Below are 15,303 nucleotides of genomic sequence, written 5' to 3'. Positions count from 1 at the left end.
TAATAACTACACCAAGAACAATGTGAAGAAAGGGGAGGTCCGGTCTCAGCAGGCCAGCGTGAGACACTTTTTCCTTAAAATGTACGTTTTTTTCTAATTTTATTGTTTATCCATAAAGAGCCAATACGAATCACACAACAAAGACGAGCTCAGCCGGTAAGGGACAAGGTTACTCAATGGAGACAGTTTGTTTGTTTCAGTTCAGGAGGTTTTATTAGGTTGTATCCCTTACAATGGCAACTTTGTGATTTTGATTTTTAGAGCCCATTAGTTGTGTCTCCAAATACTGTATGTTAAAAGGTCATAGAAATGTGAAATACAATCTTTGAAACACTAAGCCGCCATTGTTTTGAGCCCCACATCAAGTCCAATTGAAGCGTATAATCACAATGACAATATGGAATATGTTTAGCTTTATCAGAAGCTGTGTTTGAACTAAACATTGTGGGAGAGTAAATACCTACACACACAGGACAGTAGTTGGTGAGGCACAATGTTGTCTTTTAATTCCGATGTGAAACCGTTTCCATTCAGTTAGAGAGAAGGGTGTGTGTGTGTGTGTGTGTGTGTGTCCGGGCAAAGAAGTGACCCCTTTATCCTCCCAGTTGTGTGAAGTCCCACCTTCAATGTCCAACAGATAACAGGCAGCTAGCGTCATTGGCCGCGTGAGTCCTGAGTCACATCCTCATTCTGTGGTAAACTGAGCAGCTCCTGGATCTTTTGCATGTCCTTGTTGGTTTCCTCTGCCTGAGAGCTGACGTTCAGATCTCCAATCAACTCGTCTGTCAAGTGCAGACGGGCCGTCCTTGGGATTTGAAAGACGGAGAGTGACTGGTGAGCAACGAGACATTGTGGGGGTTTTTTTATTGCTTGGTAAAATATCCTACAAAAGCGTAAAAGAATACGATTAAAATGGCCTGAAACATCTCACCATTCCGTGAGTCTGAGCTCAAAAAGTTCCCGGCGTTCTCTCCTCCTCCTCTCTCTGGCAGTTTCTCCTGCAATCGACTGCATGCAGATGATCAACGCACCAGTGGGAATCCTGAGCAGAAGTCAGCTCACGTTATTAGAAATATCAAAACAAACTCAGAACATGTTCAAATGCTTTATACAGTACATCCGTATTAGAATACAAAACAGAGAATGCATTTTGTACGTCTATTGTCTGAGCAGGGCTCATCATGTATGAAACCATTCTGGTTGACACTCTACTGGACACATCTTCACTGGGGACACTGGGTATGTAATAGATTACTACTTCCTGTTATCGTATAATGAGTTCTGTAACAAACCAGCTTTCACTTAGACTGTCACAGCGGCTACTTTATTAGCATAATCCTCCTAGGCTGTCCGTCGGTTGCACCATTGTAATCATTTAGGGCTAAATTTCCCCTCAGCGGTGTCTTACGGAGTCCGGCCCTCCTCTGCAGCCCCTCCACCCAAAACCTGCCAGTCACACCTCTGCCGTGTTGCCCGGGCGAAAGGGACGATTCTGGGGCGAGATCTGGAGCGTGATGTGCTTTCCGATTAGCTGCCTGCTTTCATTTCACCCCGACTGCACCTGGCACAGCCAGGGCCGGGGCTGTTTGCACACATCAAAATGCTCCAGGTGGCTGGTCACTCAGGCAGACAGCGAGGAGGAGGAGGAGGAGGAGGAGGAGGAGGAGGAGGAGGAGGAGGAGGAGGCAATGCGAGTACAGAGCCAACAGGAGAACAGACTACGGCTGAGCCAACACGGGGCTGATGATCACAGAGACCATTCAAACCAGCCCCTCCAGTCTGTTACACCATCAAACACCTCACACTTAATCTCCATTACACAATCAAATTCAAATCTGCTCTTGGCTCTGCGCGCACAGCTGAACGTGGCCAGAGGAGCGAGAGCGAAAAAGTGGGACAGAGAGGGTTGAGGGGAGAGAGGAGATGGAGCGAAGCATAAGTCCAGATCAGACCACGGTAGATGGAGATGAGAGGCTGGAATAACAGAGACGGTGTAAATGGAGAGGGGCAGCTGCTGCCTTGGCCTGCCTCCTTGCTCTAGCACCCAGAACATGGCCCTCTGCAGCGCACATGAGTCCCTCTGGCACCGTGAACAGAGTCGGGGGTGGGGGTGGGGGTTCAGCTGGGCGACAGAGGGTTGCTGGGAGGGGCACAGCTGGCTGCCAGAGTGCTCACTGCTCCCAAGCGCACAGGCATGAAAGTGGACACGAGCAAATATGCATCTTCTGCTTAGAAATAAACGTACAGCGGCTTTTGACGATGCGACTCATTGGCCGATGGGTATCGACGTGGGTTAGTTCCTGCAACGGGTCGACGCATTGGGACTATTGGGGTGATCGATGGATGTGAATGGACACTTGTGGAGGCACTTACCCCAGCACTGCTCCGATGATTGTTCCTGCCACCAGGCCTCCCAGACCCAGGTTCAGTCTGAAAAGGCCTCCAGTCACTGCTGCGCTCTCACGCACACACACACACACACACACACACACACACACACACACACACACACACGTTTAATATCATCATTTATAACCCAATTTGCTTGTATGCGCACTGTTTGTTTTAAAACAATTTGTCATCAGCTTAAACAAGGATTCTAAAAGTCTTGTTATTACATTTTACGACTAATTATGAGCTTTTTAAGAGCTGAAATTCTGGGGACCAGGCACAGAGGAAATTGGACAAAGAAAGATAATTTCTGCACAACATAAAATCTCATTCTTTGGACAGTGACAGTCTGGAGTACTCCGTTTTTTTACTAATTATTTTCTGGGCACCGCTAAGCATTATTTAGACAGCAGTAGTAGAGAAACGACAGGAAATGAGGTCGGAGAGAGACGGGGGAACAAACAAATGCAACAAAGGCTGGAACAACTGGCCTAGGAATACATTCTCTGGTGGACAATAGCCGGTTCATATCATCATCATCATCATCATCATCATCATCTGACAGATAACAGTACATTCTACAGACAGATTGACAAGTGTTCAACAGCGTAAAAAAAAAAAAACACACGGCAAGTGCTGAGCAACATATGGAGGAGAAACACAGAGAATAGTTGTGCTCAAGCCCCGTTGAAGCCCATGTGACTCACCTCCAGCTGCAGCATAATGGCCGAGGGTATACTTGTCTCTGTACACAGACAGCCCTGTGCTGACAGAGCTAGAGAGGGAACAGACAGACAGATGAGGGGAAACTCTGTTAGCTCAAATATAACTCTAAAACCTAACAACAAAGTCTGGGATTATCTATTCGTTTGCTTACTTGAATAAGGTGACAAAAGCAGCAACTCTCCAGCTCCACCTCCATCCGTACCTCACGAAACCCCGGATTGCTGCATTATGGGCCGAGCGCTGATTCGGACAGAAAGGACACTTGCAATGACACTACGCGCGACACGTGCCGACCCGTCCGTAGTTCCCTTTCTTCCACTTACCACTGCTTCCACTCGGCTGGTGTAGATTTCCGCCTGGCTGAGTTGGATGTACCTCTGCCTGGCGTGGCGAGCCGCTGGCAGGCCTCCGTAGAGCAGGCCGGCCAGAGCGGCAGCCACGCCGCTCTTTATCACGTTGGTCAGCTCCTCTGGGTGCCGCTGCGTCACGCTGCAGGGAGACAAGAGGCCGGCTTCATTTTGAGAACAAACTCAGCGCCAAATTATTCCTCATCGACTAATCTACTACATCCCATGTTCTACATCTGCAGAATAGACAGCAACACAACATCAAACAACAAAATTGATGCAGAAACTACTGGCTGTTTTTTAAGCAGTGCTCAAAATATGTAGGATAGAACTTGTTGAAGAGAGCAAGGCGAGTCAAGAGAGAACAGAAGTACCAACTCTTTGTCAAAGAGGTCCTTGATACGGTCCCATCCTGTATCTGGGAATTCTGGCCTGCCTAGGTTGCTTGGCATGCTGCTGGGTGAGGGGATGGGTGCAGGACTGTTGGAGGAGGAAGAGGAAGAGGAGGGCATCTGTGCAGCAGCCACATCAGCTGCGTGGACCCTGGGGAGCAGGGGGCAGAAGGAAGGGGGCCCGACGCTCTGGATGAGGCCCCGCAGTAGGCCGGCGCTCAGCGTGCCCCGGGGCGAGGAATCTGCCCGTCGTCTCCGCGGGGCGAAGCCCGTTCCGGGCTGCTCTGGATGCATCACGCTTCAGCTGGCATCGGTGGGCTGCGGCAGAGAGGCAGAAACACATGGCCATGGGTTTGGGACGTTGCACTCACTCTCTGACTTGAAAGCTCCCATCCCCAAAATAAACAGCCTTGAGGCGAGAGAAATCCTGGCAGAGTTACACTAGGATCTCCAACTCAGCAGCTGTCAAATGGTGCAGGACCTATCAAAACACACTGGGCACACAAGCAAGGCTTTCTGGGTAAATATGCCTCTGTTGACTTTAAAAATAGGCTCATTCGAGCTGCCTTCAAAGAATAAACAGGAAGTAAAAGAAAGTTACTTCCTGTTAGATCCGATCTGTAGGCTACTTGTAGTTTTCAGACCTCATTCATATTTACTTATACGCATTTGTAAATATATGTGTATATGGAAAAGTACATGCATCTGCATTGCTATCCTTTGTTCTTTAAGTGTTTTATGTGTTGTATAAATAAGCTTTACTATTATTATCAACCGCACAATATGTTTTTAGATTAAACCATTGCACAACATGAGACTAATATCCAACAATCGAGCATCAAATATTTAGAAATGACTAAGAAGAGCGACACATTTCAGTTATTTGTCCTCATGTCTTGTATTCTGTGAGAATACCTGAGAATGCAATGTAGTACGAGAAACAGTTGTTTAACCAGGAACGCTGCGTCTATTTTTAACAATTACTGATCATTAAAATCACCTGCTGAAAGGCGTCCTCCACGTGCAGACGTTCCCCTTAATTAGCGTGATATCGAACAGCTGAGACAGGTCAGACTGCTAGAAGCTAGGCTAACAACTTGTATTATTACTAACTGAATACCACTACTTGACATTACATTCATATTTCAGTCGTATGTTTTTCATTCCTTGCAATTAGCTTCTGTCATATCTATTTAAAAAAAGTCTTACCAGCACGCGGCGCGGAATATCTCAGCAATAAACCCGTCTGTCTTCTGAAGTACCGCAACCCTCAGTAGATGCGCATTAAGTGTATTTAGTGTCCGCATTTATGTTTTTCATAATTGTCCTTCTGCCGTTTGTTTCTCACCGGTGACATTCCAATAACACAGCCGGGTTTTCGACCTTTCACCTCGGACACACAAACCAAATGTGCCAACAGCGCCGCGCGTCTGTGGAGGACTAACCACTGTTGTGCACGTGCACTCCTCGCGACATTAAGATGCGAGTCCGGGATGTTTTTAAGAACTTAACAGTTTATTGGCATACAAACACAAAAACGTACTTAGACCCGAGGCCTCATCACAGCCTTTTGGTCAAATACACACACACACACGCACGCGCGCACACACGAATGGACCATATTTACCACAGTTCTCAACGACAGCACAATGTGAATACTACAACATATCCAACATTACCCCGTACCAGCTATCTATCGTCTCTCAACACTAACACACATTATTTTCAAAAAGGGTACAAAACAATACGCGTTTCTCGGGAAACTCCACACATCACATCACTACTTCCTTGTCGTCGTTATTGCTTACTGTTGGCACTTCGTGAAGGTCTTTAGACATAAGGCAGAACCCCTCTAATTTGCAGACACCGACGTCACAATTGCAACAAACAAGTAAATTGAAAAGTACATGGATGTGTTGTTGTCGTGAAACTTGGTGAAGGAGATTCCTCAGTTGTCCAGTAGAGGGCAGTGCCGCCCCATCAACAGAGTCCATGTACTCAACATGGAATCCAAGTAAGTGTACATTTTGGCCACTTTACATCTGTAGGATTAGGTGAGATGTCAAATATAAACCATATCTTTCTACATACAAAAAGAACACGTAACAGCGTGGCACCCGTAACTAGTATTATTATTGGTACATCCATTGCGGATGAGCAGCAGTCAACGTCACACTTCATGTATTTAGAGTTTAAAGGTGCTCCACAGCTGGGTGTGTGATGTTCTCATTGGATGTTGGTGAGCGGCCTGCAGGTAGTAATTCAGGTTTTACTCGAGCAAGGCACTGAACGTTAGATTTTTTTTTCCAGCAGCTTTCTGCTAGATTTTCATGGATATCTGTCTGAAGCTTTGTCCAGATGTGATTAATGTTACAAAACAATGTAAAGTCGTCACATAGCGCGTTAAAGGGTCACTTCAGCAATTTAGTATGTCACTCCCATTAAGTTGGGGGGACGCATACAATAAACTAAATTGTTACTGTGCTGGTGAGTATAGACTGAATATTATTTTTTTAGAACTAATTGAAGCAAAAAGTAATCAATGACTCAGAGCCCCCCAGTGGCACCTGCAGGTAGTGCAGCATCCGCAGTCGGCATACTAAGCTACATCTGTGACGAAGCAAATATTGACAAAGCTTAATTCTAGCTAAATTTAGGTTTTTGACCAAAAAAATGGAACGCCAACGTCGCCACGCTGCTTGTGAGGGAAATCCTACGTTGTGGTGCAGTGATTGCATTCACCCTCTACAGTTTTCCCTTCACCACAGCGGCCCTGGTCCCGCGGAGTCTCACTCTCACAGCTCCGTCTTGCCGGGTTTGTGGACAATCTGGTTGTAGCCGTCCTTCCTCCTGGGCTTGTAGCTGAGAAGACGGCTAAACTCGGTGAGGAGTCTCTCCCAGTAGCAGGAGACGTCTCGCATCCGCAGGTGGTCCAGGATGAATTCTTCACCCCTGTGGGGAGGGAGAGGAAGAAAAAAAAAACTTTACCACTCGCCTTTTTCAAAACACAGAGCTGCTCCAACCATTAAATATGACCCGTTTACCTCGTGGCAATCTCCTGCGCAATGTCATCGTTGTCTTGGACGAATTGGAGTAGCTCCCTGAAGAGACAGAACGTATTTGTATGACGCAGACATATTCAGGAGATTAAAACAGTATGTTGTTTGTAAAAGGGGGATCATTACTAAGGATTTGTGAGCCCCTTTTTGGGCCCAAAATAGTCAAAATTACATTTGTCCTTATTTAGCAATGGTCTGCATAAAGGTTTGGTGCCAGTAAAGTGGACGAAAACTAGCAGCACTGTTTGGTCTCATGTTATATGTATTTTAAGGCGCTTCTATTTAGAGCTGCAAAAATCCATAGGGAATGCACTGCTGTGGACGGGGGCAGCAGCAAAACCTATTTTAGACACCTAAAAAAATCAATATCAGCTTAAGTGCACGCTAGATTTTAAATCTTTTCACCGCTTTACCGTCTCATCAGCCCTTTGACGGGAACTGAAGCCGTCATCTACGCTCTCTATTTAAGGCATCGCAGCTAGCTGAGGTACCTGACGTCAGAGAGGTCCTGCTTCACCGGGATGTAGTGGACCCAGGGCTGCAGCTGAGGGTAGAAAAACTCCTGCCATTCATCCCCCACATGAAACACCAGGGAGCCGCAGAGGAAGAGATGTTTGAGGCGGAAGCTGGCCGCCACGCCTCGGAAGTTGAACAAATACCTGGGGGAGGACACGGCGAGGGTCGGGTGGGACCGTTAAAACTACTGTTTTGTGGACATTCAGTGAAGCTGTTGCCTTCTTAAAGAGTCCCATTTTGTCCTTGATCTAGAGTTCGGCTTACTTGTATTTGCAGTGATCGACCAGGGGGATTTCTTTGGCCGGGGGTCTCCCCAGTGTGTCCTAAAACAGACAGAAAAACACAGGTTGGTAAATAAAAACACAAGATTCCTTTTGGAACATAAAAGAAAAGTCACTATATCTTATACAGTGGCTTTATGATCATCATGTTTGTGTGTGGCCCTGGTCTCAGCATGACTGACCCTCTCTGACTTCCAGGCCTGGTTCTTCGTGTACTCTGCGTCCACCAGCTCTGGAGCCTCTCTGGACAGGAGGATCAGAGGGTCCCGCTCTGGACTGGTCCTGGCAGCGTAAACAGAGAAGAGAGCGACTCAACGGCCTGAGCTTTGCAGCCGGCTGTCAGCAATGCTGCAAGCGAATGAAGTCGCAGCACTGACCTGGAGCCTCTGAAGAATCCTTTGGACTCTTTCTTCTTCCACGGCCACTGTGCTGCAGATCTACCACGACACACGTAGTGTTCCATCAATCCATTTCTTCCATTGCAAATTCATGATTTATGCCATTAAATAGCCAAAATGAAACCTTACTTTTTCAGGTCATCCCTCATCAGATCCCATCTTCCCAGTCCGGTGGGGTATATGGGCCACACAGCAGGCCCTCCCTCCCAAAACGTCCACGCGGGGTACATGATGTCCTTGTAGTCCGCCGTCTGCTCAGATCGAACGTTTCAAAACCAGTTATTGCTTTTAATAAACGCCAGAGTGCTTTTTTCTTTTTAACGTGCGAGTAAAACTGATGCCTAGAGTTCTGACCTTACTGAAAGAGAAGACGGGCAGAGTGGGCTGCACCCAGCCGGGGACTTGAGGGTAATCCCTCACGTTTATCACCATCTCCAAATCGGGCAACCTGTCAATCACCTCCAGGATGAAATGCTCCACCCCGCTGCACCTGAAAACAGACGGCAGATGTAGGCAAACAGCTGTGTATACATATATACTGCATATACATTCTCTGTCATTGTGTGCGTTCATTTTTTGACTTGTGAAGCGATCAAACACTACGAAGGAGCCCGTCAGGCACTTGTTTTCCTCCTTACCTGGCGGGGAACATGCAGTTGTGTTCCCTGTACAGCTTGTGTCCCACGATCTGGTAGTGGGTGCCCACCCCTCTTTGGACGGTCGCGGCCATGACGTCCTCAGAGATTCTCCCTCTGAAGGGCCGCAAGTCGTCCTGTAGGACACTGGGGTTCAGAAACGGAGAGCGGCGTCGGAGAAGCAACAGAGAAATGATCAAATCCACATTATATAATGAACTGCTTGCTTAAAGAAGGTATAACGACCATCTCCACTGATCTAACGTTGTCCTGTATATTTAAAGAAGAGCAAAGACATCATGGCATCACACCCACCTTAAATGGCAGCTACAGTTGACAGGGTTGCATGGAGCGTGCCCTTGAACAGCACTGGAAATCGTGTCTCTAATTTTCTTCCACTGTTGACCTGCAAGCAATGGCAAAAGGAAGAGTTTATGTATTGGGTCGGTAGCTCGTGAGGCTGCACCCAAAGGCTAGTGGTTCAACAAGGAGCTCAAGTGTCCTAAAAAAGACCTCAAACATCTTGCATTTTTCACTGTTTTTATTCACTTTTCCACACAGTATATGATTTGTTACTACTTGAAATTACAGTCACAGCCCATAATATACTAAACATGCATTTATCTGTCTGAGTAAATGTTGACAGAGCATGTGTTAGTGCTAACTAGCCTTAGCTAAATTGTAACCCTAACCACACACAGCCTGAATGAACGCGAAGCTTTTAATCAACATAAATTATATTTCTCATTATTACAGTGAGCGAGACGCTTAAAACCATGCCAACCGTTAAGTTAGCACGGTTAGCGTTAGCTCGGGGGCTAGTTAGCTAGCTCGTGAAGTGATGAATGACTCCCCAACATCAAAAGTTGCCTCAAGTCGGTGCAGCGCAGCGAAAAGCAACAACGTCTCACCACATTTAAATATGGTTCCACGAGTCGTATTTGCTTAAATGTGCATTACCTGACGCGGGAACCGAACATAAAACACAAAGTTGCATCAGTATTAAAAACCTCCACAGCCAAGAGCACTCCATCTTTCATCCTATCCTCCAGCTCTGTCTGGAGAGCAGAAACAAAGCGGGGATCTGGGATCTGTTACTTCGGGCTGAATGCCGTCATTACGGTAGTGCGCACAACGAGGTTAAGTTACCGTAACATTTGGACGATTGGTTTAAATTGGCATTAAAGGGATGCTCCCCAGAAAATCTGTCTTTTTCTATTTCACATTCACATTCAGCCTGTTTAATTGAATGCAGTTCAATTCTTCATTAATTTCACAGCATGAGATCTAATTTCCCAATGCACATATATTATTGAATGGCTGATGGAATTCTCACAGTTCCTTTTTTTTTAAATTTCTTAATTTATGTCAAGGACATGGATGACTGTCACATGGATGATTGTCCGTGGAGAGAAAAGGGGGGGGGGGGGGGGACCCTCCTGGGAGATTTGCGGCGGTAAGACTTGAGCGACGGAGAGAGAGGAGACAGAAGACAGGTGGAGAGGGAGAGAAGCAGAGAGAAAGAGGGAAAACAGGAATGAGATATTTGTGAGAATATTTCATATTTGCTGGGGAGGTAACAGAGATCAACTCTAGATCTCTTTTGAACGGTATACGTTACACTCTTCAAGCTGGGCCTTGAGAGGTTCTTTGATTTCTCTGCCAACTTTATCTCGGCCGGCGAACGCCTCCACAACCCGAAACCCGACGATGCAGCAGATGTGGCTCTCCCTGCTGTCCGGCCTTTGCCTCCGCTTGGTTTTCTTCTGCAGCGCCGAGGAAGGCCTGGAGTTCCCCAACTTCGACGGCAGGGACAGGGTGCTGGACGTCAGCGAGCGCAACTACAAGAAGGCTCTGAAGAGATACGACCTGCTGTGCCTGTTCTACCACGAGCCGCTGCCGGCCAGCAAGGGCCTGCAGAAGCGCTTCCAGATGACGGAGCTGGTGCTGGAGGTGAGGAAGAGGAGAGCCGGAGGAGATAAAAGAGTAGAGTTAAAGGAATTTTAGTTCATTGAAATCTGCAAAAAAAAGAGAAAAAAAGAGTGTAATGCTCCTTTAGACAGTTATAAATGTTGGTAATCCAATAATAAATCATTGTTTTGTCGATTTGACACTGAACACCTCGGTCTGCTGTTTTACCTGCACAAAGCAGTGACTTTAATCCCGTCACGCGCCCTCCTCGGCGGCTCACATGTATCCAGGGATCGTTTCTAGGTCAGTCTGCTAATTAGAGCCCGTTCCCAAAGCTCCTCACTATCTGGCTGTGAACTAGAAAGAACTACTCGCATCCCTTCCTGTCGTATTCATGAGATGGAAGTTTGAGACAACGGGGCCCCGTGTTTCATACTTCTGCGTTCAGCTCAACAGAACCACAGTCGCTTCTCCTCAGCGGCGTTTCTAAATGTGCTTTCCTTCCTCCAGCAGAGAGGCGAGAAAACTCCACAGGGGGGCTCTCACAGCACACACACACACACACACACACACACACACACACACACACACACACACACACACATCTGTAATGAAAAGATGTACTGACGGAGAAAGCAGCAGCAACTGTGGATGCCAGCTCAAATGCACTGCGTAGAACACTCCCAACTGTGAGGAATACAAGTATGGTGGAAGTAACACCCACTAAATCCCTTTATGGAACTGAAATCATTGATTTAACTCCAGGTCATTAAAGCCCCCAAACTAATTAATGTATCTGGTTAGAATAACTATACTTCATTCAGCCATCATGACTATGAAAAGAATGTGTCGGTATATCAGTGGAGCTGTCCGTGGTGCTGAAGCAGCAGACAGCTTTTTAACTCTAACTTTCTTTGGTATCATTTGGACGGCTGCATTTGCAACAAGTTATAGTTATTACTTCCTTTGTTTGAACACAGATTACAGCGTGGACCAACGTTTCGACATCCCGTTTCAACATGCGTCTTATTCTAGCAATATTTTAGATGGTAAACTGATTTTAAGTGCTGCTAAAATGTAGATCAGAGTCGCAAAACATCGCGTACACTTCTGGTCACAGTCAGAGTTAAAGAGTTAAGACGTGCAGTAATTTCCAATGACTGTCTGTGTGACCGCCCAGCTCACAGCTCAGGTCCTGGAGAACAAAGACATCGGTTTTGGGATGGTGGACTCCCAGAAGGATGCCAAAGTTGCCAAAAAACTGGGTATGACTCCTTATTCCACAGTGTCAGTTGCATTACTGTTAGAGTGCTGAATGTCTGGACCCTATGCTTCCTTTCTCTAAAACGTGAAGCCCTATAATGAGCTTTCTTAAAATCACGTGCTCCTGCTGTTTCATCAGGTCTGGAGGAGGTGGGCAGCTTGTACGTCTTCAAGGACGACCGGGTCATCGAGTTTGATGGAGAGCTCTCAGCAGACACACTCGTGGAGTTCCTGTTGGACGTGAGTGAACAATTGGGTTCGGCCACTTAAAAAAAAACCTTAATTTGTAATCTTGGCGGCCACTGAAAGAAGAAATCTTCAAGCAATTAACAGCTGCAGCCTCATTAGAATACATGCAAATGATGTATTTCATTTCATAGCAGTACAAGATTCAACAGGAGTAGCTTTCATGTCACTTCCCCCTGGAGGTAAAGGCAGTGAAAGCCACTTACCTGTATTGTACCGCCCCCCCGCCCCCAGGTACTGGAGGACCCGGTGGAAATGATCAACAGCGCCATGGAGCTGCGAGCCTTCGAGAGGATGGAGGAGGACATCCGCCTCATTGGCTACTTCAAGGGAGAAGATTCATGTTAGTTCACCATTTTATGTGATTCATCAATGCATTTGTGTTTCCATTAACAAGCATAAGGAGTGTGTGATGGGTTAAAAAAAATAAAATAAAAATAAAAAATACACCTCCACTGTTCCTCCGTCCTGTTAAAGTTGCCTCACTGTGTTCCCCAGACGCTGATGGGATCTAGAGGCTAATGGAGCTACATCACCATGCTAAAGGGAAACCTGATTCCAGACTGTGGCGCTCTCAATCCCACAAGAGCCTTTAAAATAGCTTCTAGCTCTCTGCCTAATAGGTCAAACTGCAATTATAGTTCCTCTTAAAAAAAAAAATTGGGAGAAAAAGTGAGAGAGGGAAGATGCTATCTGGTCCGGTATGACAGCGGCATGAGGTTTCATTATGGAGCCTATTTGTGTCCAGAGATAGGCTGGTCCTTGGTCGTGACCTTGTTGGGAGCAGAGCCAGGAGCGTATGAAACTGTATTAGGGGAGACGTGGTTACTTTGGGTGAGGACAGTAGAATCATGATGGGAAATTGAATGAAGCGAGTGCGTTTCGCCGCTTGCCTCCCTGATCACATACGCTAGATTTGGGCTGTGGATGTGAGCAGAATGGGAATGATGAAGTCCTACACTTGAATCTGGTTTCTCTTTCTCTCTTTCTCTCTCTCAGACTACAAAGCTTTTCAGGAGGCCTCGGAGCGTTTTCAACCTTACATCAAGTTCTTTGCCACGTTTGATAAATCTGTAAGTCTTGCTGTGCTAAATCAAATCTGTATTTATAGTGTCCTAATCCAAGGATCCGCTCATCATAACGACATCCAATGTCGTGTGTTTTTAAGGTAGCCAAACATCTCTCCCTCAAGATGAACGAGGTGAATTTCTACGAGCCGTTCATGGAGGAGCCGGCCATCCTGCCCGGCAGACCTCTGTCAGAGATGGACATCGTCGAGTTCGTCAACCAGCACAGAAGGTCGATTAGATTTGAATCTGTTCAGGGTCACTTCCAACGCCGGTAACACCTGGTTAAACATTTGCTCTTTACAGGGCTACTTTGAGGAAGCTCCGGGCGGAGAATATGTTTGAAACATGGGTGAGTATGTTTCGGTCTCATAGAATGATCTGCAGCAGGTTTGAGGTGCAGTACTGAACGTGTTTTTTAATTCCCAGGAGGACGACATGGACGGAATACATATTGTGGCGTTTGCCGAGGAGGAAGATCCAGGTCTGTGCCCCTTTTCCCCCCTTTTCATTTTGCAGTTGTGTTCCCCTCCTTACTTTCTGTAGCACCTGAAGCTGAACTCAGGTTGTCTGTTCTGTCGTCCCCAGATGGCTACGAGTTCCTGGAGATCCTGAAAGACGTGGCAAGAGACAACACCAACAACCCAGAGCTCAGCATCGTCTGGATCGACCCCGACGACTTCCCTCTGGTTCTGCCTCATCGTTCGCTTCACATCTCCAACAAGACAATCAAATCAATTTGTCACTGATCGTTTGTCTAACTTAACTTGTCTCGCCCCCTTCCAGCTGACAACTTACTGGGAAAAAACCTTCAAGTTGGACCTGTTTCGACCTCAGATCGGTGTGGTCAACGTCACAGATGTAAGTACTGGTTCAAATCTTAAGACTTCACCATAGCGGATCAACCCACCTTGACTTTCTTTGGCGCTCCCCGTGTGCCAGGCGGACAGCGTGTGGCTGGACATGTCCAACGACGAGGACCTGCCCACCCCCGAGGAGCTGGAGGACTGGATAGAGGACGTCCTGTCGGGGAGGGTGAACACGGAGGACGACGACGAGTCCGCCGACGACCAGGAGAACCCCGACAACTACGTCCCGGAGGACAGCTACGAGAGTCACGACCCAGATGAGGAAGATGACGGAGACGACTAACCGGACTGTCAAGGGTCAGTTCAGACCTGGGTCAGAAAACTGAACTCATTTGGCACCTTACTTAACAATTACATTTTCTTTCCCCAAAATTCAAAAGAAGTGAAATGTATAGTCTCCCAACAAAAAGCTCTGTAGACTGTGGTTTAAATAGTTAGGCAGATCAAATAGAACTGATTGGAGGTGATCATGGGGAATTTATGGCCCCATTTTTTGATAACGTTAGCATTAGCATGTGTAGTCAAATGATAAACGTTCGCTCTCCCGCTAGCTAAGAACTACAGTCTTTGTGAGTCCGTCACACATCTATCATACAACACGTATGTTAATATAAATATATTGATTATAGCAGCTTTAAGGTTGACGTAAACGATAAGATGAATTACGTGTGAGAATAAACGACAATGGTTTTTGTTCTTTTAGGTAGAAACAAAGCTTGAATTGTTTTCTTGGGATTAATTCAGGACATAATAAAAGTCCACGACGACCACACGCACGTGTCTTATTGTGAAACCACCTGTGCTGTTCTTTAAGGCCTGTATGTGAGACAGTTCTCCCCCTCATTAGGAAGGTCCAGACTGAGGCTCAAGACAACAGATTGGCACAGTTCCTCCCTCGGTCAACAAGCGTGAATTATTCAAACGTCGGTGAATAATTCAGCATCATTACGCCTCCTAATGGGAGAAGGGACCTGGACGGGGGGAGGCTAGGGGGGAGTTAGGGTGAGGATAAACTAAAAGGCGGGCCGACCGACGGCGTAGCGAGCGGACACACTCCTGCTGGACATGAATTAATAATACGGGGCCTTGCGAGAATCGCTATTTCCCCTGGAGGTGGATGTGATGCAGTGTGTCAACAGGATGTTTGTATGGCGGCGTGGGATTCACACATAATCCACGCAGCCGCGTCTGAGGGAGCACAG

The 15,303-nt window shown here is 46.7% G+C and overlaps 3 protein-coding genes across 4 annotated transcripts; 1 reads left to right on the top strand and 2 right to left on the bottom strand.

Moving 5' to 3' along the window:
• Window positions 1-111: 111 nt before the first annotated feature.
• On the bottom strand, window positions 112-5,240 carry timmdc1 (translocase of inner mitochondrial membrane domain containing 1). Of its 2 annotated transcripts, none has more exons than XM_068719797.1 (8): window positions 5,066-5,240; window positions 3,843-4,174; window positions 3,441-3,606; window positions 3,269-3,357; window positions 3,099-3,166; window positions 2,374-2,452; window positions 932-1,042; window positions 112-805 (listed from the first exon to the last, which is right to left on the bottom strand). In XM_068719797.1, exons 2-8 carry the CDS (start codon window positions 4,148-4,150, stop codon window positions 655-657), a joined length of 972 nt encoding a protein of 323 aa, XP_068575898.1. In that variant the 5' UTR covers window positions 4,151-4,174; window positions 5,066-5,240; the 3' UTR covers window positions 112-654. The 2 variants fall into 2 exon arrangements, with proteins under 2 accessions (XP_068575898.1, XP_068575899.1); XM_068719798.1 differs by having other exon boundaries at window positions 715-805; window positions 2,374-2,459.
• Window positions 5,241-5,350: 110 nt separating this feature from the next.
• poglut1 (protein O-glucosyltransferase 1) lies at window positions 5,351-9,855 on the bottom strand. The gene is made up of 11 exons (XM_068719459.1): window positions 9,706-9,855; window positions 9,061-9,151; window positions 8,749-8,892; window positions 8,465-8,600; window positions 8,240-8,361; window positions 8,090-8,149; window positions 7,895-7,994; window positions 7,696-7,754; window positions 7,407-7,574; window positions 6,901-6,957; window positions 5,351-6,808 (listed from the first exon to the last, which is right to left on the bottom strand). Exons 1-11 carry the CDS (start codon window positions 9,776-9,778, stop codon window positions 6,652-6,654), a joined length of 1,167 nt encoding a protein of 388 aa, XP_068575560.1. The 5' UTR covers window positions 9,779-9,855; the 3' UTR covers window positions 5,351-6,651.
• A 349-nt stretch (window positions 9,856-10,204) lies between these two features.
• Window positions 10,205-14,873, top strand: LOC137878955 (calsequestrin-2-like). Its single transcript, XM_068719493.1, has 11 exons — window positions 10,205-10,698; window positions 11,837-11,921; window positions 12,059-12,159; window positions 12,400-12,508; window positions 13,165-13,238; window positions 13,334-13,464; window positions 13,539-13,584; window positions 13,662-13,716; window positions 13,821-13,921; window positions 14,019-14,093; window positions 14,175-14,873. The coding sequence occupies exons 1-11, from the start codon at window positions 10,456-10,458 to the stop codon at window positions 14,382-14,384; spliced, it is 1,230 nt and encodes a 409-aa protein (XP_068575594.1). The 5' UTR covers window positions 10,205-10,455; the 3' UTR covers window positions 14,385-14,873.
• Window positions 14,874-15,303: the final 430 nt, after the last annotated feature.

This window comes from Cebidichthys violaceus, unplaced genomic scaffold, assembly GCF_023349555.1.
Source record: "Cebidichthys violaceus isolate CVI_PGR_0920_01 unplaced genomic scaffold, fCebVio1.0.p SCAF_24, whole genome shotgun sequence".
Classification (NCBI taxonomy): Eukaryota; Metazoa; Chordata; class Actinopteri; order Perciformes; family Stichaeidae; genus Cebidichthys; species Cebidichthys violaceus.
Note: the sequence above shows the minus strand (reverse complement) of the source record. Positions and strands in the feature narration are given on the sequence as shown.